At 49.3% G+C, this 23,662-nt stretch overlaps 1 protein-coding gene and 1 long non-coding RNA gene across 3 annotated transcripts in view; one reads left to right on the forward strand and one right to left on the reverse strand.

The window, feature by feature from the left end:
- Window positions 1–13,571, reverse strand: part of LOC139049674 (uncharacterized) — a 30,858-nt gene extending 17,287 nt beyond the window's left edge. The window contains exon 1 of the long non-coding RNA XR_011508488.1: window positions 13,304–13,571. This is a non-coding gene — a long non-coding RNA (uncharacterized lncRNA). The remainder of the gene's footprint in view (window positions 1–13,303) is intronic.
- An 866-nt stretch (window positions 13,572–14,437) lies between these two features.
- Window positions 14,438–23,662, forward strand: part of LOC139049673 (lysosomal protective protein-like) — a 36,629-nt gene continuing 27,404 nt past the window's right edge. Inside the window, exons 1-4 of one of the 2 annotated variants that reach the window (XM_070525367.1) lie at window positions 14,438–15,006; window positions 17,805–17,967; window positions 18,343–18,591; window positions 19,322–19,413. In XM_070525367.1, coding sequence (XP_070381468.1) covers window positions 14,840–15,006; window positions 17,805–17,967; window positions 18,343–18,591; window positions 19,322–19,413 — 671 coding nt within the window. In that variant the 5' untranslated portion in view covers window positions 14,438–14,839. The remainder of the gene's footprint in view (window positions 15,007–17,804; window positions 17,968–18,342; window positions 18,592–19,321; window positions 19,414–23,662) is intronic. The other variant, XM_070525366.1, reaches the window with a different exon arrangement.

The raw sequence follows: 23,662 nt of genomic DNA on the forward strand, positions 1-23,662 counted from the left end.
AGTTAAGAAAACTAAGGACCGTCTCTTGCAAGAGTACTATTGGCCAGGGTGTTTTCGGGACGCAGACCACTTTGTGAAGACATGCGACACCTGTCAGCGGGTGGGCAAACCAGGGGACAAATCGAGGGCGCCGTTCAAGTTGGTACCTATCATTACGGAGCCTTTTAGACGGCTCGTTATTGATACAGTGGGACCTCTGCCGGTAACAGCCACGGGGTACAGACACATTTTGACTGTGATCTGCCCAGCGACAAAGTTCCCTGAAGCAGTGCCGCTTAAAGAACTCAGCTCAGTTGAGATAGTCAATGCACTACTGTCCATATTTGCGCGAGTTGGTTTTCCTGCGGAAATCCAATCAGATCAGGGCACAGTGTTTACTAGCGCTTTGACGACGGCCTTTCTCGAAAGGTGCGGGGTAAAGCTGCTACACAGCTCAGTGCACCACCCCCAGTCGAATTCCGTTGAGAAGCTCCACTCCGTCATGAAGCGCGTGTTGAGAGCATTGTGTTTTGAACATCAAACTGACTGGGAGCTGTGTCTGCCCGGGGCGATGTTTGCATTACGGACCGCGCCGCATGCGGCTACGGGGTTTTCGCCAGCTGAGCTGGTGTACGGTCGCTCGCTTCGGTCTCCGCTTCGCATGCTTCGAGAATCGTGGGAAGGCAGGGGCGACGACCCAGTCGTGGTGGAGTACGTGCTTAAGCTCCTCGAACGCTTAAGAAGGGCACAGGAGTTGTCAGGTGAAGCAATGGCAAAGGCCCAGCAGAAGGCCAAAGTTTATTATGATCGGACAGCCCGGGCCCGTCGTTTTGAGGTGGGCGATGAGGTCATGATATTGCGCACATCGCTAAAAAACAAACTCGACGTGCAGTGGGAGGGCCCAGCACAAATTGTTCAAAAACTGTCGGACGTTAACTACGTGGTGAGTCTGCCAGGAAAACGGAAAACACAGTAAGTTTACCACTGTAATCTGCTCAAACCCTATAAGCAACGGGAAGCAGTAGTGTGTATGATGGTAAACGCTCCCGAAGAGCTTCCGGTCGAGCTTCCGGGACTAGACTCAGTGACGAACAGGGAAGACACCGATCAAGTCATTAGTGACTTAATCAGTAAAGCACCGCTGTCGCCTGAGCAGAAAACCGAACTGCGCCAGCTCTTACAAGAGTTTCAAGGTCAGTTCTCTGAGAGGCCTGGTAGGACTTCTGTCCTTACCCATGATATAGAACTTACCTCCCCAGAGCCAGTACGATCCAAGGCGTACCGGGCGTCACCCCGCCAGCACAATATTATGGAGGCTGAGGTAAAGAAGATGCTACAGCTCGGTGTTATTGAGGCGGGTGAGAGTGATTATACCTCCCCTTTAATTTTAGTTGAGGTACCGGGCAAGGAACCTCGTCCTTGTGTCGACTACCGCAGGCTAAATTCCATAACTAAAGATCAAATTTATCCGATCCCTAACATCGAGGAGCGACTTGAGAAAGTTAGTAGCACTCAGTTTATTTCCACCCTAGATCTTGTCAGGGGTTATTGGCAGGTTCCACTTACAGAAGAGGCTAGTAGGTATGCGGCGTTCATTTCACCAATGGGAACATTCCGTCCTAAAGTGTTGAGTTTTGGTTTGAAGAACGCGCCATACTGTGTTTCAAGCCTCATGGATAAAGTGTTGCGGGGACAGCAAGAATTCGCTTTACCGTATTTAGACGACGTAGCGATATTCTCCGCATCCTGGTCTGAGCATATGGCACACTTGCGGGCAGTGCTAACCCGCCTGCGCGAAGCGGGCTTGACAGTCAAGGCTCCCAAGTGCCAGTTAGCACAGGCCGAGGTTGTCTACCTGGGTCACGTGATTGGTCGGGGTCGTTGCCGCCCGTCTGAAATAAAGGTGGCCGCTGTGCGAGACTTTCCGCAACCGCGCACGAAGACCGATATTCGGTAGTTCTTAGGTGTCGCCGGCTACTATCAGAGGTACATCCCCAGGTACTCTGATATCGCGGCTCCCCTGACGGATGCTCTAAGAAAGACAGAGCCGCAAACAGTCGTCTGGGACGAGACCAAGGAAAGAGCTTTTAACGCCCTAAAGAGCGCCCTAACAAGCCAGCCTGTGCTACGATCGCCCGACTACACCAAAGGGTTCGTTGTTCAGTGCGATGCTAGTGAGCGAGGCATGGGCGTTGTACTGTGCCAACGGGAAAATGGAGAAGTAGAACACCCCGTCCTGTATGGTAGTCGTAAGCTGACCAGTCGTGAGCAGGCGTACAGCTCCACCGAGAAAGAGTGTACGTGTCTCGTGTGGGCCGTTCAGAAATTGTCATGCTACCTAGCCGGCTCGAGGTTTATCATTGAGACGGATCACGCCCTCTCCAATGGCTGCAGACCATCTCTCCCAAAAATGGCCGCCTCCTGCGCTGGAGCCTCGCTTTGCAACAATATTCCTTTGAGGTGCGTTACAAAAAGGGGAGTCTCAACGGTAACGCCGATGGCTTAAGTCGAAGCCCCTAACGTGGGAATCAGCCTCAAAATTGTTTGTTATTGATGTTTTTCTTCCTGAGGCAGGATTTTTAACATATTGCTTTTGTGTAGTGTTTCAAAGTGATGATGTGCTTTCTAGTGCAATTCTCCAATTTGTGGACGCGTTCTGAGTGCTGCTAGACTACTGTAAGGAACTAGGCAGTAGTATTAAAGGGGAAAGAGCCTGGCATGGCTTAGTGAGGGTTGTGCCGTGCTTGCTGACTGAGCGGCTGAGTTTCGGCGTAGTTCTAACGCTTGCTGGGAACGAGAGAAAAATGAAAACTCTCCCGAAGTCACTTTGCAGTGTCCTCTGTGAACCTGAACGTGAGAACGAGGCCTTCTCGGTGCGCTGCGCTCAAGAAACGCCGAGGGACGACCGACTTCGGTTATGAGCATCATCGAGCGACATCCCTCCGGACAGCGGATGCAGTCCCCTGACCATCGGGATCTCCCTCCCCCGGCGGGGCGGTCTGTTACGTTTCGCCTACGACGCGCGGTAAAGCCAGCGCGGATGCAACGTACGCCGGAGCTTCGTTCCAAGCGGCGGACATTTTGGCCCGTTCGGAGCGGCCGCGAGCGCGCCCCGCCGAGCGCGTCCCGGCATGTTCAGTGCCACGTGTCTTTGTGTGTGCGTGTGTGTGTGTGTGCCCACGCTTGTCAAAGCGCGGCAGCCGGGGAGAGGAGCTCCCCCAGTGTGAAGCGAGGAGGTCTGATCGGCGCCGGCCTGTCTGATGCGTCACCTCCTTGTCCCAACGTGTCTCTCAGTCCGTCCGTCGCTGCCGTCACGTGGTGTCATCTCGTGACCTTCCCTCTTGCTCTCAAGTCCGAGAGTATAAGAGCAGCTGCCCCCGGACGCCAAGGGAGAGGCTCCGATTTCTTCTGTTGAGTAACGTGCTCTCCCGTCTCTCTACTTCGGTCGACCTGACCGCCCGCTCTTTGCGATGCTAGAATAAACAAGTTGTTCTGTTAGCAGTCGCCTCATGCTTTGCTGGGACCTTCGGATGCTTCCAGTGTGCCCCAGGCCGCCAGGCCAACGCTACCCTTGGGGCTTGCGACCCATTTGCAACAACGGGCGCCAACGGTCCGGTTGCAACAACGGGGGTCAGCACTGAGGTTCCAACAGCTGGTGGCAGCGCTGAGGTTCTAACAGCCGGTGCCATCGGTGCGGATCAAACACCGGCCTCGATGGACTCGGGGAGGACACTAGAACCGAAAGTGAGTATCAGGTGTTTTGTCTTGATCTCTTTACCATCTCGGCTTATCTTAATTCGCTTAACATTTATGACATTCTGTTCACGGAAGCCCTCCAAGAGCTCAGCTTCAGTGAGCTCTAGCATGTCCAGCAGAGCTCATTGAACACTACCCGCACGCCGCGGGTAGTGTTCATGGTACGGTGCGGAGTTACTGTTACTTGGGTCTCCCCAAATGACAAGTTTCGGCAGTTTCTCGTACTGCTTCTGATCGTGGAGCTCCAAGAGAAGATCACCACTTGTCATTCTCGACGCCTTATACCCTGTTCCAAAAACTTCAGTTAATGACTTCGAAACAAGGAACAGTGAACTAGTTTGTCTGGCTTTTCTGAGTGAATCACATGGAATCGAGGAAAGTTCTGGTCTTGTCGTCCGAAAAACTGAAAGACATCTTCGGTGCGCCCTCGTTTCTGAGGGCGATCAGGAAGTTTAGGAAAAGCATTTTCCATAAGTATAGTTGGGTTTTCGGCCGCGATGCCAACCACCCACCATGGATCCCAACAGGGGGACGTGACAGAAGTTTCTGCAAGGGAAACCCTGCCAACGCCATCTGCATATCGTCGCGGATCTGAGTTGTTTGGGATTTTGAAGAATCATTCCCTGGCGTTTGTCTGGTGCATTCCAGCAGTGTTACGCGTGATTGAAGAGACAAGAATATCTTGTCTTGGTTTGGTTGCAATGCTCGCATTTCTACGATTTCTGCTCGAATTGACTCTAACAAAGGGGTGAGGTCGGTAGCAGCAAGTGGGCCTGGATTCAACTCGACATCACTTGACAATAACAGCATAAGCTCTGAAAGCAGTTCAAAAGCAATCATGTCGCTACATAAACATTAATTAAACATAAACATTAAACCGTATTTTTTTAAACATGTAACGGGAAACGTCTTTTGGAAACGGTAAAAAAAAGGGGTCGTTTGCTAAAACAGCGTGGTCGCTTGCTAAAACTCGTGTGCCTTACTTTGACGTCGTCTTGCGTGTGTCACGTGCATGCGTGCGTCTTGCGTGTGCATAATGCGTATGTCACGTGCACAGGTGGCGCTGCTGTCGCGCCACGCATGACGCAACTGGAGCTAAATTTAGCCTCTCGCTCGGCGTTCAGAGAGGCTGTCAGGATTGGGGGCTCAATCCCTTCGTCCGTGGTCCTTTGCCAAGATTGGAGTACGGCATGAATTCGAAGGTAGCTGGCCCATGCCGTCGTCCAACTTATTTACGCTGAGATCGTTGATGAAGTGAAGAACTGCTTCTCATCGAGAACGAGGAAAAAGGGGTTTATTTACAGAAATTAACTCAGTCTAACATGACTGCTTGAGAAAAAGAGTATTAGTCCAACAGGACTGCATGAAAGGAGTGAACCAGTCTAACATGACTGCTCAAGAGAAGTGCGTCCAACAATCGCACAACCACAGTTTTTATACACTCGATCCGCCCGTCCACGACGCGGCGGCTGTTCGTTTACACATCACCAACTCGCAGCTGCTCTGAAGACCAGTTTACAGACACAAAGGCACACACATTCCGAAGCCCAAGCGACGGTGTTGAAGGTGGTGCCGTTCCGGAAAATCGACGTTGTCGATCGCGCGTCGCTCATTGTTCCGAGCCACTCCAAACCTTGAGAAGCACAAAAATAAGTCTTCCCGCGGTAGCTTCTCCAGGCGTGTCAAATCAGCCCCGCGTTGAGGAACTCTGGAATCATTGTCCACACACCGAATTCGTCCCGTCACCATGTCGAAGGGGCTGGAGGAAGGCGGCGGGTTCCAGCGCAAAGGTCGCTTCTTTGAACGCCTCGCAGCTGCAGCACGGAGAGGTGGAGGTGCGCGTCTTGCACCCCTTGTCGTATTCAGGTGGCAAGGTGGCAGTCTTGTTGTGCAACCCGCCGTTCTTTACAGCGCCTCCATGGCCCCAAAAGTCTCGACTGTCTAGCGCTGACAACCGCTAGGCAGGAAGAGAATGGCTGCTGGTCAGGGGGGGATTGATGTCTTGGCTCGCAGCGACCACCTGTGCATTGATGTCACCGCCCCAAAACATCCAACAAGGACAGGCAACTGCAAAATGAACCCCACAACACGGCTCTGCGCCGAGATGACGTGCATTGGCTCTCACTTTAGACTCGCTAGGCTTCAAAAAAAACAACAACAACATAAGTGCAGAAACAAAAAAAATGCTGCATTTCACTATGCCAATTTCTGAAGCAAATTCCTGCTGACAAATTCAGCAATCATGGAGGGAATCCTGCTAAACGAGAGGGGATCTTCTTCGCTTAATAAAATTAACACTAGTAACCCTAAAATTTAGGCGGGACCCCCAAACGCAGAATTCAAATTAGCCTGCTCAAACCATCCGCATTGCTATGCAACTTTCCCTTCTTATATCGAACGGAGAAGTTGTACTCTTGGAGAGTGAGGCTCCATCGGAGCAAGCGGCCGTTTTTGTGTGACATTTGATTGAGCCACGTCAGAGGACAGTGGTCGGTCTCGAAGATGAACTTCGCTCCGTACAAATAACACGACAACTTCTGGGCGGCCCAAACCAAACAAGCGCATTCCTTCTCTGAAGCGCTGTAGGCTTCCTCTCTTACATTTAGTTTACGGCTGGCGTAGAGGATAGGATGCTCCTCGTTATCGTCGCCGACTTGACTAAGTACCACGCCCATACCTCTGTCGCTTGCGTCGCATTGAACTATGAATTCCTTAGTGTAGTCTGGCGCGCGAAGCACAGGGCGAGAAACCAACAGCGTCTTCAAACTTTGGAAAGCGTTCTCTTTGTCCTTATCCCAGTGTACGTTACTCGGTGCTCCCTTTCGGAGGGCGTCTGTTAATGGACCTGCCAATTGCGAGTAATTCGGAATGTACCGTTGATAGTACCCCACAAGTCCCAAATATGAACGACCGTCCGTTTTGGTGCGCGGCTGAGAAAAATCTCCAATCATCGCTATTTTCAGCTCAGCCGGCCGTCTCATGTCCTGACCGACAACATGACCCAGATAAGTAACCTGCGAACAACCAAACCTACACTTTTCCGCTTTCATCGTTAAGCCGGCTTCAAATGTACGAAGCCTCGCATTCTTGTCGTAATAGAATTTGGCGTTCCTTTGAGCTATTTCCATGTTATTTCCGACTAGTTCTCGGGTTGCGCTTAGCCGTTCCAGTAAATTTAGCACGTATTCAACTACGGTTGGACTCTCCCCTCTTTCCTCCCACATTTCTCTTAACATTCTCAGTGGAGAACGGAGTGTCCTCCCATACACTAGTTCTGCTGGTGAGAACCCTGTCGCTTCATGTGGAACCGTTCGCAAAGCAAACAAAGTTGCCGGCAGACAGTTCTCCCAGTCCTCCTTGTGCTCGTAACAGAGCGCACGCAAAACTCGCTTAAGCACCGAATGCCACCTCTCTACACTGTTTGACTGAGGGTGATAGACAGAACTGTGTATTAACTTTACCCCGCACTTTTGCAAGAATGTGGAAGTCAGTGCGCTCGTGAATACTGACCCTTGATCTGCCTGAATTTCGGCTGGAAACCCAACTCGTGCAAACACTGTCAAAAGCGCGTCTACTACTTCAGTGGAGCTGAGCTCTTTCAAAGGGATTGCTTCTGGAAACTTGGTAGCCGGACACAGCATGGTAAACAAGTACCTGTAGCCTGATTTTGTTTTTGGAAGAGGCCCTACCGTGTCTATTACAAGCCGTCTGAAAGGCTCTGTTATTAAGGGCACTACCTTTAGTGGAGCTTTCCAAGTCTCTCCTGGTTTACCAGAACGCTGGCAGGCGTCGCATGATTTTACAAAGTTTTCTACATCTTTGAAACAGCCAGGCCAGTAGTATTCCATAAGCAATCTTTCCTTTGATTTGTTTATGCCTAGGTGGCCGGACCACCCATTTCCATGACAAAGACTAAAAAGGTCCTCCCTATACTTAGTAGGTATGACTAACTGATCTAAAATCCTACCCTTGCGATCTCTGTAATGCCGGTACAACAATCCTCCTTTCTCATGTATCGTTACGTTGCGCCTAGCAATGCCTTCTTTAGCTGTGTCACGTAATTTAGCTAAGCTCTCATCATTCTTTTGCTCAGCTGCCAGTGACTCTCTATCCACGCGTAAGAGTTGATCAAAGTTCTTTGAGGCCGGTGATAATAACGACCCTGTCTCGCTTGGGAGCGCGTCTGCATGCTCTTCCTGCAGGCTAGAACTCTGACACTCTAGTGCTACGCTCTCATTGAGCTGGTCGACTGGCAGGCTCTCCTCAACTGTTCTTTTGTCCCTCGGGCCTAGCTCGGATTCGGGTATTGAAGCTATCCCCTTTTCTGCTTCAGCTGGAGGAGCTTGAGCATTTTCAGCCGAAAGCGCCGCGATCTTACGAGCTTGGCCTCGGGTCAATGCCTGTACTATGCCCTCTCCCAGTTTGAGCCCTCTGTCACGCAGTAACTGATTCGAACGATTCGAAAAGATGTAGGGATACTGCAGTGACAAAAATTTGGAAACTGCAGCCTCAGTCTCTAGCTCCCCGAATGGTCCACTGATTTTGACTTTGGCCATGGGCAGACACACGCTGTGTTCTTCTACAACCTGTTTTATCCATGCTACTTCTCCGGTGAAGTCCTCTACCATCACGTAAGACGGATGGACAATGTCCAGCGTGGCGGCACTGTCTCTTAGCACTCGGCATGGTTTTCCATTAACTTGCAGGTCGTGGAGATATGGACTTAAAAGTTCCATATTCTCATCCTTTTCCTCCACGTAGGAAAAAACTACGCTTGGCTTCTCGCAGTTTACAGCTATATGTCCCAGTTTGTGGCATTTGTAACAGCGAATTGGTCTGACAGATTCGAATTTTCTTTTCTGTTCTTTTTGTGCGGTTTCTCCGTTAACTTTCTCCTCGCTCTTTTCTGCGGGCTTTTCCGCCATGTCTACAGGCTCGGATCGTCTAGCTTGCGCACCCTTTTTGAACGGAAATGGCTTCCGCGGTCCATTTCGACCGTCCCAGTTTCCCTCCTCGGCGTTCAACTTTCTACGGGTTGCGTACTCTTCGGCTAATTCAGCCGCCCTTTCCACAGTGTTTACATTACCTCTATCTTGCACCCACAGTTTCACAGCTTGGGGAATGGTTTTGTAAAACTGCTCTAGACACATGCATTCAATGATCATGTCTCTGCTGTCGTACGCTTCCGCGCTTTTAAGCCACTCGACTAGGTTGGCCTTTAAGCTATATGCAAACTCCGGATAGCCCTCGCTATCTTTCTTGCCTGTGCTCCTAAACCTTTGCCGAAAAGCTTCGGCTGAAAGGCGGTATTTCTTCAGGAGACTAGCCTTAACTTTCGCATAATCATATGCATCCTGCACACTCAATCTGGCGATTACTTCCGCCGCCTCACACGGCAACATAGACAGCAACCGCTGTGGCCATGTACTCGGACCGAAGTTCATCTTTTCGCAAGTCCTTTCAAAATTGCTTAGGAACAAGCCTATGTCGGTCCCGACCTCATATGGCTTTAATAGCCTGTCCATGCGGTACGATTCTGCCTCACTTGATCGACCCAGAGCTCCTTCACTTCCTTGAGACAACTCCAAACGTCTGTTTTCAAGTTCAAGTTGCATTTTTGTTATCTCGCGATCTTTATCGCGTTCCTCTCTCTCTCTATCCCGTTCCTCTCTCTCTCGTTTTTCTCTGTCCCGTTCTTCTCTTTCTTTTTCCCGTTTCTCTCTCTTTTTGAGAAGTTCCAATCCCATCTCAATATCTTGCTCACTGGCCTGATTGGAAATTAGCTCCAATAATTCCGATTTGAGCATTTCCTTGCGTACATTTAGGCCCAGTTCCTCACCAACAATCAACAACTCGTCTCTCAGCAATGTCCTTAACTCCATGACTGCTGCTTTACTGCCTTGATTCTGCTCTCTAAATCTAGCTAGGAAAACACAACCTAGCTAACACACAACAATCTAGCTTCCCTACTGTTCTAAACAGAACAACCACAAAATGAAGCCTAGAGAGTCAAAGCAAAAACCAAGCACTCACCGCAGATACAGCACCATGTCGCAAAGTCCATCCCACCGCTGCCACCAGTTGTCAGGATTGGGGGCTCAATCCCTTCGTCCGTGGTCCTTTGCCAAGATTGGAGTACGGCATGAATTCGAAGGTAGCTGGCCCATGCCGTCGTCCAACTTATTTACGCTGAGATCGTTGATGAAGTGAAGAACTGCTTCTCATCGAGAACGAGGAAAAAGGGGTTTATTTACAGAAATTAACTCAGTCTAACATGACTGCTTGAGAAAAAGAGTATTAGTCCAACAGGACTGCATGAAAGGAGTGAACCAGTCTAACATGACTGCTCAAGAGAAGTGCGTCCAACAATCGCACAACCACAGTTTTTATACACTCGATCCGCCCGTCCACGACGCGGCGGCTGTTCGTTTACACATCACCAACTCGCAGCTGCTCTGAAGACCAGTTTACAGACACAAAGGCACACACATTCCGAAGCCCAAGCGACGGTGTTGAAGGTGGTGCCGTTCCGGAAAATCGACGTTGTCGATCGCGCGTCGCTCATTGTTCCGAGCCACTCCAAACCTTGAGAAGCACAAAAATAAGTCTTCCCGCGGTAGCTTCTCCAGGCGTGTCAAATCAGCCCCGCGTTGAGGAACTCTGGAATCATTGTCCACACACCGAATTCGTCCCGTCACCATGTCGAAGGGGCTGGAGGAAGGCGGCGGGTTCCAGCGCAAAGGTCGCTTCTTTGAACGCCTCGCAGCTGCAGCACGGAGAGGTGGAGGTGCGCGTCTTGCACCCCTTGTCGTATTCAGGTGGCAAGGTGGCAGTCTTGTTGTGCAACCCGCCGTTCTTTACAAGGCACAGAGCTTGGCACTACGTTTGTCGATCCGAGTGCGAATGGTCGTGTTTGAGAGAGCTCACTCAGCTATAGCGGGTTTAAGCCATGAAATTCAAACCAGTGCTCGTAAGTTGCTATATAACCCCTACAAGCGTCCAATATTATTTCATAAATGTCACGCTTACTCGGTTATGGCGCCTCTCGCGTTCGGCACTCATGTTCAAGAAGTGGCGGGAAGATAGTCGGGGGAAAAGACCGAGGGGTGGCAATTCGCGCACACCAGCTTTGACTACGACTGGTCTTCTAATAGGGAGTGGTCACGATAATAGGGAGTGAGGCCTCGCGCCACGGCGTTCTGAGAGGCATAGCCGGGCAGCACATTTGTCCACCCGTAATTGAATGCTCGTTTTAAGAGTGCTCGCTTTGTCATAGAAGGCATGTTATAAAACTCATACTCGCGCTCATCAGGAGTCATTGGGACAACAAGCGGGCGATTTGTTGCAGAAATTTCAAGATTGCTCGGCTATGGCACCTCTTGAGTTAGACACGTGTGGTCTAGAAATTGCGTGAAAAGGCTCTGGAAGCAAGAAAGGGATCCGCAAGCCATTTGTCCGCGGCGGAACGTGTCCATCTGCATAGCAGCGCAAGCGCCAGTGATTGAGACAAGAGCAGGAATCCCAACCATGTAGTGCGGCGGGTTGGAGCGGCGCAGGGTAAAACCTCTTTAACTTCTAAAAGTAGTGACACTCTCCTCCTCCGCTTTCACTTCTCCTCGTTTCCCTTCTCTTTCACGCTCCCTCCTCGACCGTGGCGCCGCCTACGATGCTCGAGCGCAGCAGACGACCTTTCGCAGAGTGAATGCACGTATAGCAAGGCACTACTCTTTAAGCGTTCACGTTGGCTCTCCAGCTCCGCGTAACTTCGTGTCCAGCATAAAATTTCAAATCGGATGGCTTTACTAATTCAGTAACGGCAGCGTTTGTTTCATTTTTTGATAACTATTTCTTAAAAAAGTATCTCAAGGAGTGTTTACGCTGTGCGTTGTCGACTGCGAATGTATCGCGTGCCTTACAATTTGGCACGCAACATTTGTCAAGGGCGTTTCGCAACATCCTGTTGCGAATGATTGTAAGTAACACGTAAATAACAGGACAATATCTTGACTACCAGCAAGCCCTCATCCTAAAGAATCCGCGCCGCCCTTACCTAGTGAATTCGCGGCGCGTATCAGCTATGACGTACAAAGGCTGACGGAGATCACTGCTCTGAAAGTTCGAAAGTGTAGTACAAGCTAGTCTCGCCAACGTGCGTGCTTGCCAATCTGAGCACGCGCAAAGGCTCAGATGTGGGCGCTGGTGCCATTATGTTTCTCGAGTCTCAACGTCGACAGAAATACCGCTGCCGATCATCGAGTCAGGACTCTGCGTACACAAGAAAATAAAATAAGGTTTTAGCATTCGTGCGTGAAGCGGGAGCGTGCTAACAATGCTTGGCTCAATCTCAAACAAAACCACTGTGGGCTTCGGTCATTTTTTTCAGGTTAATGACTTATCCCGAATAACACTTCATCGTGCGTTGGTCCGTCCGTTTACTAAGTGACGTACTTGTCAACCGAGTTGCACTGAGGTGCATGCATTGAGGACGGTTGCACTGGCTTCGAAGTAACATTTGCGAGACATAACTTTATTAGTGAAGTCATGATCGCGCAAAGAATCCCCCCGCCATGACGCGGCCAAAATTGCGGCAACTGAAATGATGTTTTATTTATAGGTAAAAATGATATGAAACGGCATTCGAGTTGAAAGTTAACAGTTTATTTTCAACATAGATGCATTACAGATTTGCCTTTGCAGTCACAAGTCCGTGCGCACCATTTATTGTCCGATTGCGTAAATAAACGCACCAGCGTAAGAGTCCTACAGCAAGCGCGTCTCAATTAGGCAGGGTGACTGTAGAAACTAATAGTGGAATGAACGAGCAAGCGAACGACTATACGAGCGCGCGAACTAAGCGAACGAGCAAACAACTAATCGAACGACTAAACGAGCGCTCGAACGAATAAGCAAACGACTAAGCACGAACGACGACTAAACCAACCAGGGAACGGGCGGGTGACCGCACGTTTTATTTGCGAGTGCTCGACCGTCATCTTAAACTTCGCACACTTTAAAGCCCACGCGAATTAGCACATACGTCTCAATTACCCATGAAGCTGTCGCAGCGATGAACGCACCGCGTAACACGGTTTTGGGAGAGCACGCACGCTTTTCATCGGTGCCTCTGGATCGCAAATTACCGGGCGACCGCCAACGAGGAACACGAACAAATGAGGCAAACAAAGCTATTCTATCTAAAGAAGGCTAGTAAGTAACACATAAGACAGAGTCGCTCTGCTGAGGGGCTTTCATGATCGAGACAGAAAGTTTGACAAAAGGACTGCGCTGAATCTTAAAAATTTCGTAATCACGTTATCGCACGCAACCTCGCGGGCCCACGAACTCAAGCCGGTTGGCGTACAATACGATTAAGCGCACCAAATACGACTAACACGACCACGTAGTACGTATATAAACAAAGCAGACGTTGCGTAAAAATCGTGTTAAATCGTGCGTACAAATGACAACATGCACTGCACAATGAACTGCGCAATATCTACTACGCTATTGCCCCCAGCACAATACGCAAGCCTGGCACATACTACACTCTGAGAGACTCACAACTGACCTCGCATAGTCGCGCAGAGGATTCGGCGGAGCCATGTCTTTCTTCTTAACCCGTCGGGCTTACTGGGCGGTATCGCGAACAGATTCTCGCCTTTGCTAAAACTAAATTGGCATTGGAACGCGCAGCAGGTCATGGTCACAGAAACTGACGTAAAGCGACGTCGTACTTGTCGCAAAACATCCTTCAAGGCGTTCACAAAATCTAAACAACGCAGAATAGGAATGGAAGGAATGGCGCCAACAAGCGCCACTCCTCGAGCTAAAATGGCCCTGAAGCGTGACTGTGAACAAACGAAGCCGGCGCAAGGGGCCACGTGATGCCATTAGGCCAATATCGAAGCGGCGTCGGCTTCGGCCAGAGCGCTCGAGGAGGAGGCGGCATTCTTCGAAGCGTGGCACTACTTTACGAAGTTTAAGGGGCTTTAGCGCAGGGCAGTTTCGGGCGCCACCAGTAGGTGGGCCCATCAGACACACGTGAATGAGGTGCATGAAAAGATATTTTTTTTTAATCCAACAAAGCGCTGAGTTTGGCCAGGGCTACTGGGTAGCTGATACACGAGCTACTTGGACGGAACGCACACACGCTGTCAAAAAGCACCTACGGTGTCCGTGCCGGTGACCTACGGGAGATATAGTTTCCGTTTTATCGGTGCTCCGGCCGGCAGCGCAACACGAACCCGGCTGTTAGCGAGCCGTTATCACGCGCACTGGCACGTTGCTGCTGTAACAGCAACTGAGAGTGACATGCGCTCAGCCAAGGCGCGGCGAGGTCAGAGGAGTCAGGGGGCATGGGGCGACAAATTGCCCTGCACTTCCTGAACTAAGGTAAGTCTGCTTTACCTCCTAGGTAAACGAAGCGAAATAAAATCGGTTTGCGTAACAGCGCAAATGTGTGCGTGGAAGTCCGCTTACAACGAGAGCCTATGTTGAGATGTACTGTTTGTGACGATGCTTATGAACTTTTTTACATGAATACGGTAGAAGCGTATCGTATTATCTTGCCGTATCGCATTCCGCTGATGCACCGCCGTTTGCATGTATGTGCATCTCACCATATCTCGCTGGCCGGCAAGCTAGCACCGTCTGGCGTCACATTTGAAAATGAGCCCCCCTACTTCCGGTAAACATGGTTCCGCTGCCATACGGCTGCGCCGCTGGTTGGTTGGCCGGTTGTAATCCCGCAGCGAATGCTTTCCCATAATTCCTGATGCGATACGCTTCTGTTTGCATGCGCCGCTGAAATGCGCATTCTACATCTCAAATTACTCTTGTTCGGCGTATTGGATGCGATGCGCCTTCCTAGCGAATTACCTCGTTTACATGAGATGCGATACGCTTGAAAGTTCATACGATACGCTTCTGTCGTGTTCATGTAAACGCCGCTTATGTGAGCATTCGCGTCATTATTACCTTGCAAAGGTCTACGGGTTAAAGGTTATAAGTCGTAAAGTTGCGCATCAGAATTACGGCTGTCCCATACGCATTTCACACGTTGTTCAACTTCATTACTCAAAGTGCACGACGCCTGGTGAGAGCCATGCTAATCGAAATTGTGCTCGTGATGTCGGCACTGCCACTGCTGGGCGTGGCCGTCGGACCGTCCGAGTTGGAGGTGACCGACTTGCCGGGACTCCGTGAACCTGTAAACTTCAGGCACTACTCGGGTTTTCTGAACGCCGCCGAAGGTCGACTGCTTCACTATTGGTAAGTTTACGCGTGGCCATGTGTTAACTGTGCGCACCTCTATCCGTTCCCGTGGTCATGCTCAGTTGTTCGTAGTAGTTTTATTTGAGCATTTGTAGTTTGTCTTTTCCTGTCATCTCGCATCCTTGCCCATCTCCCTATCTTTACTTTCTTTCTTCCTATCGTCTTGCTGAGGAGCAGGCAAGGGTTGTACCCGTCTGTGTTGCGGTCGTGAGCCTGCTTACTGCGTTTCTTTCGCCACTGTCTGATAGGTTATATGCCTCCAAGCACAGAATTAATTCAAAGGGCTTGCTAACTATCCGCAACTTCAATGTCTCCCCAAGAATACATTATTACCTTCCCACTATATAACCAAAATTATTTACATAATCGCTTCATTCCTGCTCATTTCTCTTTTTTCTTCTTTTCTATGTTCTTCAATTGTACAGTCAACAGCAAAATTTTGCGGGATGTGCGAGTGCGTGGCAAAGCGACCCTCCTCCCCTTCTAGCGGTGATCCCTGGTGTCGAGACCGACGCCTTCACGCATGTGCTTCCCTCCCAGACTGCAAGCGTGCATATTTCCGCGCTTCCTCCTTGCGCGCCGGCGATATACGAATGTAGCCGCGAGGTAGCCCTCCTGCGATATGCGCTGTGGCGGCTTCGACGGGCGAAACTGTGTGAAACGTGTTTAGAAGCATGAACTTGCGGCCGCTTTTTGTCGAGTCACGAGCGCTGACGCATAGGGTCGGCCCGGTGGCGAACGCAACAAGTCATTTTTCTTTTTCTGGGCTTCACCTTCTCGTGGCCAATTTTCGTTGTTGATTTCTTTTTACGAATGGTGCGTTCTACCGCAGAAGAGCGTGGCAGAAGACGCGCTATATAGAAGGAGACCGGCTATATAGAAGGATTTCCGTTGTATACTAAACGAAGTTCTGCCCGCCGAAACCGCCACGGCGCATATCGCAAGTGGGCTACCTCGCGGCTACATTCGGATATCGCCGGCGCGCAAAGAGGAAGCGCGGAAACATGCACGCTTGCAGTATCGGAAGGACGCGCATGCGTGCAGGCGTTGGTCTCGACACCAGGGGTTCACTGATAGAAAGGGAGGAGGGTCGCTTTGCCACATCCCGCAAACTTTTGCTGTTGACTGTACACTTTATAAACATATTGTGGTTTCTTGTGTTGTGAATGCCGTAACTACTCTGTTAGTTGTACTGCTAGTTATGAAATTTGCGTTTGCTGCAGTTTGTACTACATTTACTTTGCGTAATATTCCGCTTAGTGACTACTACATTGCTATTTTATGCCATATATTTTCACAAATGTATGTATTTTTTGACAAGGGGTCCCCTTTCAGCTACACGCTCTGGGACCTCTTTCTGTATAGTTATGCTAGCACATTTACCACTTCTGAAAGAAATAAACTGAACTTGAAATAAACCAAAACCTTTACGGCCTATAGTTGGTGCAACTGTACATCCAACGTGATGGTCGTTGAGATGTTCGCGATGGTTGCTGAACGTGTACGATTATGGGCAAAGTACTTTCCAAGGGCTTCAGACTCGCAGTAATGCGACGAGCATTATGCGGTTTAGGAACATGGCGTATAGAAGGTGCTTGCTGCTTTGTTTCACGCCTCACTAGATCATTAAAAAAATTTTCTTTTTTTCGACGAATGAGTGCGTAAGCCAATGCCTGCTTTTTTTCTGAATGTCCAATACTTCTACTTTGGAAAGCCATTGATGGGCAAGTTGCCCTCGCATCCTCTGGTACGACTTCAGATGACCCAAGCTACCATACACATTGAAATAAACAAATAAACAAACACACAACAAAATGGAAACAGAATGTCGACCTTCTGCTTTTTTTTAGCTTCCTACTGAACTGACCATGCGTTGTCACGTTTAGAGTATAATTAGCATTGAGGCACTGTGCTGGCCGACTTTATTGCTGCAGTCCTTCAGCGAAACCGCGCACAGGTTTCCTAGATGGGTCAGCGCACATTATAGGTGTATCGCTAAATAAGGCGAAAGAAAAACAAGAACAAAAGAAATGTGAGAATGACAGATGTTGTATGTGAAGAGCGCTGTTAGAACACCTGCTAAAGTTCTGGCTTTTATCCATTACATTTCACGGCTTTCAGGCTTTGCCACCTTTGTATGTCAGCCGCATTACTACAGTGGTGAACTTGGCTTATGAAAATTTTCTTTCTGCGAAGTGGCTGTGTTCTGCGCAGGCGCTGATATTATCTTCAAAACAATTAGCAAGTAATGTCGGGCACCGTAGTATACTACGTTACTTATATAAATGCACTTGTACTAATATAAGTACTCATTTAAAATGTACTTATACTAGTACATTTCGTAACTGCCTAGATAGGAATGTAGCAGACAATGAATTACTATTTCCGTTATTCCCTACAGGTGTTTGTGTGTGCGTGTACACGCGCGTGCGTAAAGGACAGACAACTCTCGAATGATGAATGTAAGATTTCAATGACTAGCAATGTCATCCCATAGAAATATAAATACCGAAGCCACACTGGCTCAGAAATACTGTCTACATCATGCCTTAGCACTTGTCATTCACTATATAGGGAGGTAGATTTTGACTCCGATTTACGATAACGTAAAGCCACGGCATGCATAAGCCAATCAGGAGCATGATCGTTCAGAAAAACGTGCCCTTTATCGTAGTGTGGTTGTCTCGAGCATAGCGTCGCGCATTGGGGATTCCGTCATATTTTTCTTTCCAGTGCTGCATTATTGTGAAACAAAGTACAAGCCGAGAACCCTGTTCTTGTTTCTTCATACGAAGGTTTATGGAAAGCCAGCGGTCCCCGTCTGACGACCCCGTGTTGCTGTGGTTGCATGGAGGACCCGGATGTAGCTCGCTCATTGCTGCTGCCATGGAGATGGGCCCGTTCCGCATTGACCCTCAGGGCGAGCACGTAACCACAAACCCATTCAGCTGGAACAAGGCTAGTAGAACTTGCCTGGCTAACGAATGCGTTACGCACCCTCTTGTTGACTTCCTCAAGGCGCTCTTACTTTGAGTCTCGCCTCGATGGAGCAGTGACCATTCGCTACCCGTGTGAACCGAGCACTTAATGTTGTATCGCAGAGCCGCAAATGTCGTGACGTGCCATACTTCCTTTTATAAACTACTAAACGTCATAGTTCATAAACCTGGCTAGCTTAACTTGCTTTAGCGATGGTATTATCACATATCGCACAGTTTCATTATGAACAGGCAGCGATGACTCATACGCAACCAATTTCCGCTGGGGTTCATTAGTCATTTAGATCGCGACAGCTGCTGATCTTGTGGTGTTTTCAATTCTTTCTTTAAACAGATTGCAAACGTGATATTCCTCGAGGCACCGGCAGGTGTCGGTTACTCGTACGACCCCACAGGGAACAACAGTACTGACGACGACAAAGCCACCGAAGACAACTACCAGGCAATACTGGATTTTTTTCCCAAGTTTCCGCAGTTCAGGAAGAATGAGTTTTACGTGACGGGTGTGAGCTACGCCGGCATCTTCGTTCCTCTCCTAACACAACGCCTTCTACTCTCGAATCCCCTTGGAATAAACCTGAAGGTATGCGGTTTAATCTAAAACCATACACGTCGGACTTGTGCCATATATCACCCTTGTTTAAGTTCGAACGAAAAAAAGAAAAGACTGTGACGGACATAGCTGCTCCGCCTTTCAGTGTGCATTTCTGAAAGAGTAAAGCTGTCTGCATTAAAAATCTCAATGCGCCTCTTGCTAATTAAAAATGTTCATGAATTAAAATCTTACTCGCTATGGGACAAACGTCGTGATTGCGAAATTGAAGCTCAGCAGTTGTGAGGTCGTTTCTGCTCGTAAATTCTGAAACTAGCATATACCTTAGGGATACTCGCCATTGAAGGTTGCTGGGAAATAGCGCTTCAGCTAGAACTGCATTAAATGTCAGAAATCCGAAAAAGGAAACAATTTTGCCAAATTCTCTTGCCCTTGATATGACTGATGACGTAACCGTGAGAGGGAATTTGAATATTTCTCGATTGGAATCACAATGGTTAATGCGAAACTGATAAAAAGGACGTGTAAAGTGGGCGTAACCGACCGGCCTTGATAGGTATATTATTATGAGAGTTCTGCCAGATATGTTTCTTCAGCCTTTCATACGGTGCATCTTGGACTCCGTGACATTCTGAGGTGTACTTGTTCATTCCATGTATATATTTGCAAATGAAAGGCCTGTGTAATCTGAAGCTTCAGAATTTATAGTGCGGCTATTAGAATTTGCTCGTAGATTTACCCACATTTTTGCTTTGCCAAGGGTTACACCATCGGAAACGGAGCGGTGGATTTCGAGATCCACGGCAAGGCGATCCTCTTTTTCGCCTACTACCACGGCCTCTTGGGAGACGAGTAAGCGTTCGTTACTCTGGTTATTCTTTCGCGAAGCAGGTTGATGGAACCAGTGCTGCCATTTTGGCGATGTTGTCGCTATATTTAGACACTTTATTCTCAGTTTATTGACCAATTTTTTCAATTTACCGACCGACGATTTTTCTTTAGCGACGTGAAAAACTGATGACATTTTAGTGACTTCGAAGTTACAAAAGATGCTTCAAACATAGCCTTCTATAACGCCTTTCATGATTCAAAAGCTACACGGGAGCATCCGAAATCGGTTGTATAATCGTTAGCTGTGTGACCATGAAGAAGCAATGGTTGCTTTCAGAAGATTCAGTGTGCTCACACAATGCATGTTATTTTATTATTGTTTTACCTTTGCGAAACCGATATGCACGGGTCCTAAGACTTCGGGCCCTACGCTATCACTAGGAATGCTGGATTGATGAACATGTACAAGCATTTGTTCTGACATTTAGAACGCAGGAAGTGAATAATTATGGCAGAATTCATCTTACGATGACTAGGCGTTAATGCTATTAGCATTCAAGCTATCTAGCGACAAGCCGTATTTTTGAAGTCACTTTTATTTAAAATGTGTATCTGTCATTCAGAACATTCCGTTGCTTCGGCTGAATGCGACGTCTTCCGGCATCGTCCCACATTGCCAGGGCGCAACAACCAAGACGGCTTGAGGCGGACGATGTGATAACGAATACATGATGATTGTAGGACGGTCACGGAGTGACGACGATGACGTGGCGACGACAGCATGGTGCAAGGTGGATGACAAAGTTGGAATAACGACGATGCAATGACCAAGACGACCAAGACGGCATGATGGCGACGATGCGATAACGAAGGCATGATGATTGTGTGCCGGTGAGAGAGTGACGACGATCACGGGGTGACGACGGTATGGCGCAAGTTGAATGACAAAGCTGGAGTATTGACGATGCAACGACCAAGGCGGCATCACTACCGCAAGCACATATCCCAAGCACGAGCCATTAGACAACTTGAGTCACTGGGTCGGGCCTAAAAGGCTTGACGACTATGGCATCCCGAGAGTCAGATGACGAAACTGGAATGACGACGATGGAATGGCCACGACAACATCACGATCACAAGCAGTTCAACTAGCGCTCATCTAGCAGTTCAAGGTGGTGACTGAGTGAGTGAGTGAAACAACTTTATTTGGTCCACAATAGACGCGAGCAAACTCGATGTCACCTGGCTAGGCCCAGTCGAGGACCATCAGGTGAAGCATGAAGGGCCCCTCGCGAGCCCTCTGGACTACCAGGATTTGAGAGGTCTTGTCCTGGGCCCTAATGAGCTTCATCATTTCCTCTTGGGTGAAAGGGGGATCGGTAGAGGCGCATCCTCACAGAACATGCTCGAAGTCGGCATAATAACCACACAGAGGGCAGTCTGGTCTTGGGAACCGTTCGGGGTAGATTGTGTGCAGCGCCGTGGGGCTCGGGTAAGTGATTGTTTGCCGAAGTCTGAGAGTGACTGCCTGGGCCCTGCACAGCGAGGAGTCCGGCAAAGGCCGATGTCTTCTGGACAGATAATTATGTTTTCAAATAAGCAGAGAGGCTCAGGTCGCCCAGGACGGGACGCGTTATCGAGCGCACGGTCAGTGAAACCTCGTGCAGCCGAGTGCGCCTCCTCGTTGGGGTTGATCGAGGCACCCTCAATGGTTACAAAGTGCGCAGGGAACCAGGCAAAAGAGTGATGTTTGATGTCTTTAGCACTTTGGCTGACACGTAGGGCCTGGGGAGCCACCATTCCCATCTGAAAGGCCCTGACAGCGGCCTTGGAATCTGAATAAACTGTGTCATGTACACTGTCCATCAATGCAATAGCAATAGCAACCTGCTCTGCAACACTGGAACTTCGGATGGTAGCGCAGCTAAGGACTTGGGAATTACAGACGATGAGCACTGAGGAGAAGGCTTCTTCTTGAACGTACGAAGCAGCGTCTACGAAGAATGTTCGGTCCTTGTTCAAGCGGGCTCTGGCGAACAGAGCTTTAACCCGGGCTCGTCTTCGTGCTTCGTTTTAGGGGGAATGCATATTGCGTGGCATCCGGTGCATGTAAATCTTGTATCTTACTTCGTTGGACATCTTCACAGCGTTGGGCATGACGACCATGGGGTTAAGTCCCAGCTTGCCAAGTATGGCTCGGCCCGCTGGGGTACCGGAGAGTCTGACAAACTGGGATAACTCTTGGGCTTCAAGGATTTCTTCGGACATGTTGTGAATTCCCAAATTGAGGAGGTCTTTTGTGTGCGTTCGGACGGGAAGGCCGATGGCAAGCTTGAAGACTCTTCTGATTAGGGCATTGATCTTGTTGCGCTCCGACACGAGCCAGTTGTGCATAGCTCCTGAATAAGCGAGGTGGCATAGCAAAAAGGCGTCGCTAATCCGGATGAGATTGTCCTCCTTGATTCCGCGGTACCTGTTGGCGATTCTTCGGATCAGGCCTAGAGCGCTTTCAGTACTGGAACGAATGCGTTTGAGGGCGGCTCCATTGGCCCTGTTTGACTCAGTAAACATTCCTGGAACCCCGATAGATGGATAGATAGATAGATAGATAGATAGATAGATAGATAGATAGATAGATAGATAGATAGATAGATAGATAGATAGATAGATAGATAGATAGATAGATAGATAGATAGATAGATAGATAGATAGATAGATAGATAGATAGATAGATAGATAGATAGATAGATAGATAGATAGATAGGCTTAAAATGGCAGAAGTAGGCAAAGAATGCTTGTATCTTTATTACTAAGACAGACCGAGTGGATAAAATATTGTACATAGGAGTGGCTGGGTGCCGTTCGCGCGTGCCTCAACACACTGCTTCCTTACAGCATGGACCAATCAGTACTGCGAAAAGGCGCCAAGTAGACTAACAGGGTGGGGCGTAGTTTGTGACCTGCATAAAGTTCCCGTAGTGGACATAGCTGGGTGAGTGAGTGAGAAAGAGAGAGAGTTAACTTTAATGAGAACCAGCAGTTAAGTGAGCTGGGCCTAGGCCTCCCACGATGGGGCGTCGAGGTCTTGCCTATTCGTCGCTTTGTAGGCCTATTGGGTAGCCCAAAGTTGGTCGTCGAGATGGGAGCTCCGCAGGGCGGCATGCCATCTCGGCGAGAGGGTCACGGGATTAAGGTCTGGGTATTGATGTTTGCACTCCCATAGCATATGGGGGAGTATTGCTGATTGAGTTTTACAGATCTTGCACGTCTGGCTCGGGTAGAAGTCGGGGTATATGACGAGATAGTGTAGAAACTTTATTGCAGGTCCGGTGAGGACGCGAACTCGTTGCGCACCCAGCTAGTCCCACGTCGGGACCGGCAGGTCTAGCCCACCTGCCCGGTGACGGGCACGCCGGACAGCCAGGATTTGCTTTTCTAGAGCGGGGCTACCCAGAAGCGAGTCTCACTTTTCCTTGATGAACTTCGGGTATGTCCACCCACACTCCCAGAGCATGTGCGCTAGAGTGGAAGTCTGCCCACAGGACGGGCAGGTGTCGTCGCGATGCACGTCGTGGTAAGCCTCGTGGAGAACGGACAGACACGGATATGTGCTGGTCTCTAGAAGTCTAAGCGAAACGGTTCTTGCCCTGTTCATCTTGGGGTGAGGTGGTGGAAAGACCCTTCTAGACATGTAGAAGAAATTAATAATCTCGTTGTGAGTAGCGGGAGTGTCCCTGTGGCCGTAGGGAGGAGGGGAGTCGGCGCTCCTTGCAGAGGGAGCGCGGTCGGTGAGGTCACGCGCAGCATCGTGAGCAGACTCACTGAGGTTCGGGGGAGCACCCTCGACCGACAGTGCGTGGACGAAAAACCAGTGGATTGATTTATCCGTGAGAGCATATGGACCCGAGCTACCAAGATGAGCAGCTTGTTTGGTGATGCAACCCTTCCCAAAAGCCCTAACTGCCATTTTGGTATCCCTATATATTTCGGACCCACTACAGTCTATCAGTCCTCTGAAGTGCGTATGGAGGCACTATTGGGAATCTTGCCGCTGGAGTCGACCACAAGACGGCAAAGGTCTTCCCATCGCTGTACTATGCTGTGTCGACGAAGCTTGCTATAATGTCTCGTTGCTCGATCTGTTTGAGAATGGCTGCTGCTCTGGCCTTGCGTCTGCCCTCGTTTTGGACGGTATGAATGTTTCTGATCACAAGGGAGACTTCGAACGTGTCTCGAATACACCTAGGGATCGGGGTACTGGCCATCAGGA

This window comes from Dermacentor albipictus, chromosome 9 (genome assembly GCF_038994185.2).
Source record: "Dermacentor albipictus isolate Rhodes 1998 colony chromosome 9, USDA_Dalb.pri_finalv2, whole genome shotgun sequence".
In the NCBI taxonomy this organism is placed as follows: Eukaryota; Metazoa; Arthropoda; class Arachnida; order Ixodida; family Ixodidae; genus Dermacentor; species Dermacentor albipictus.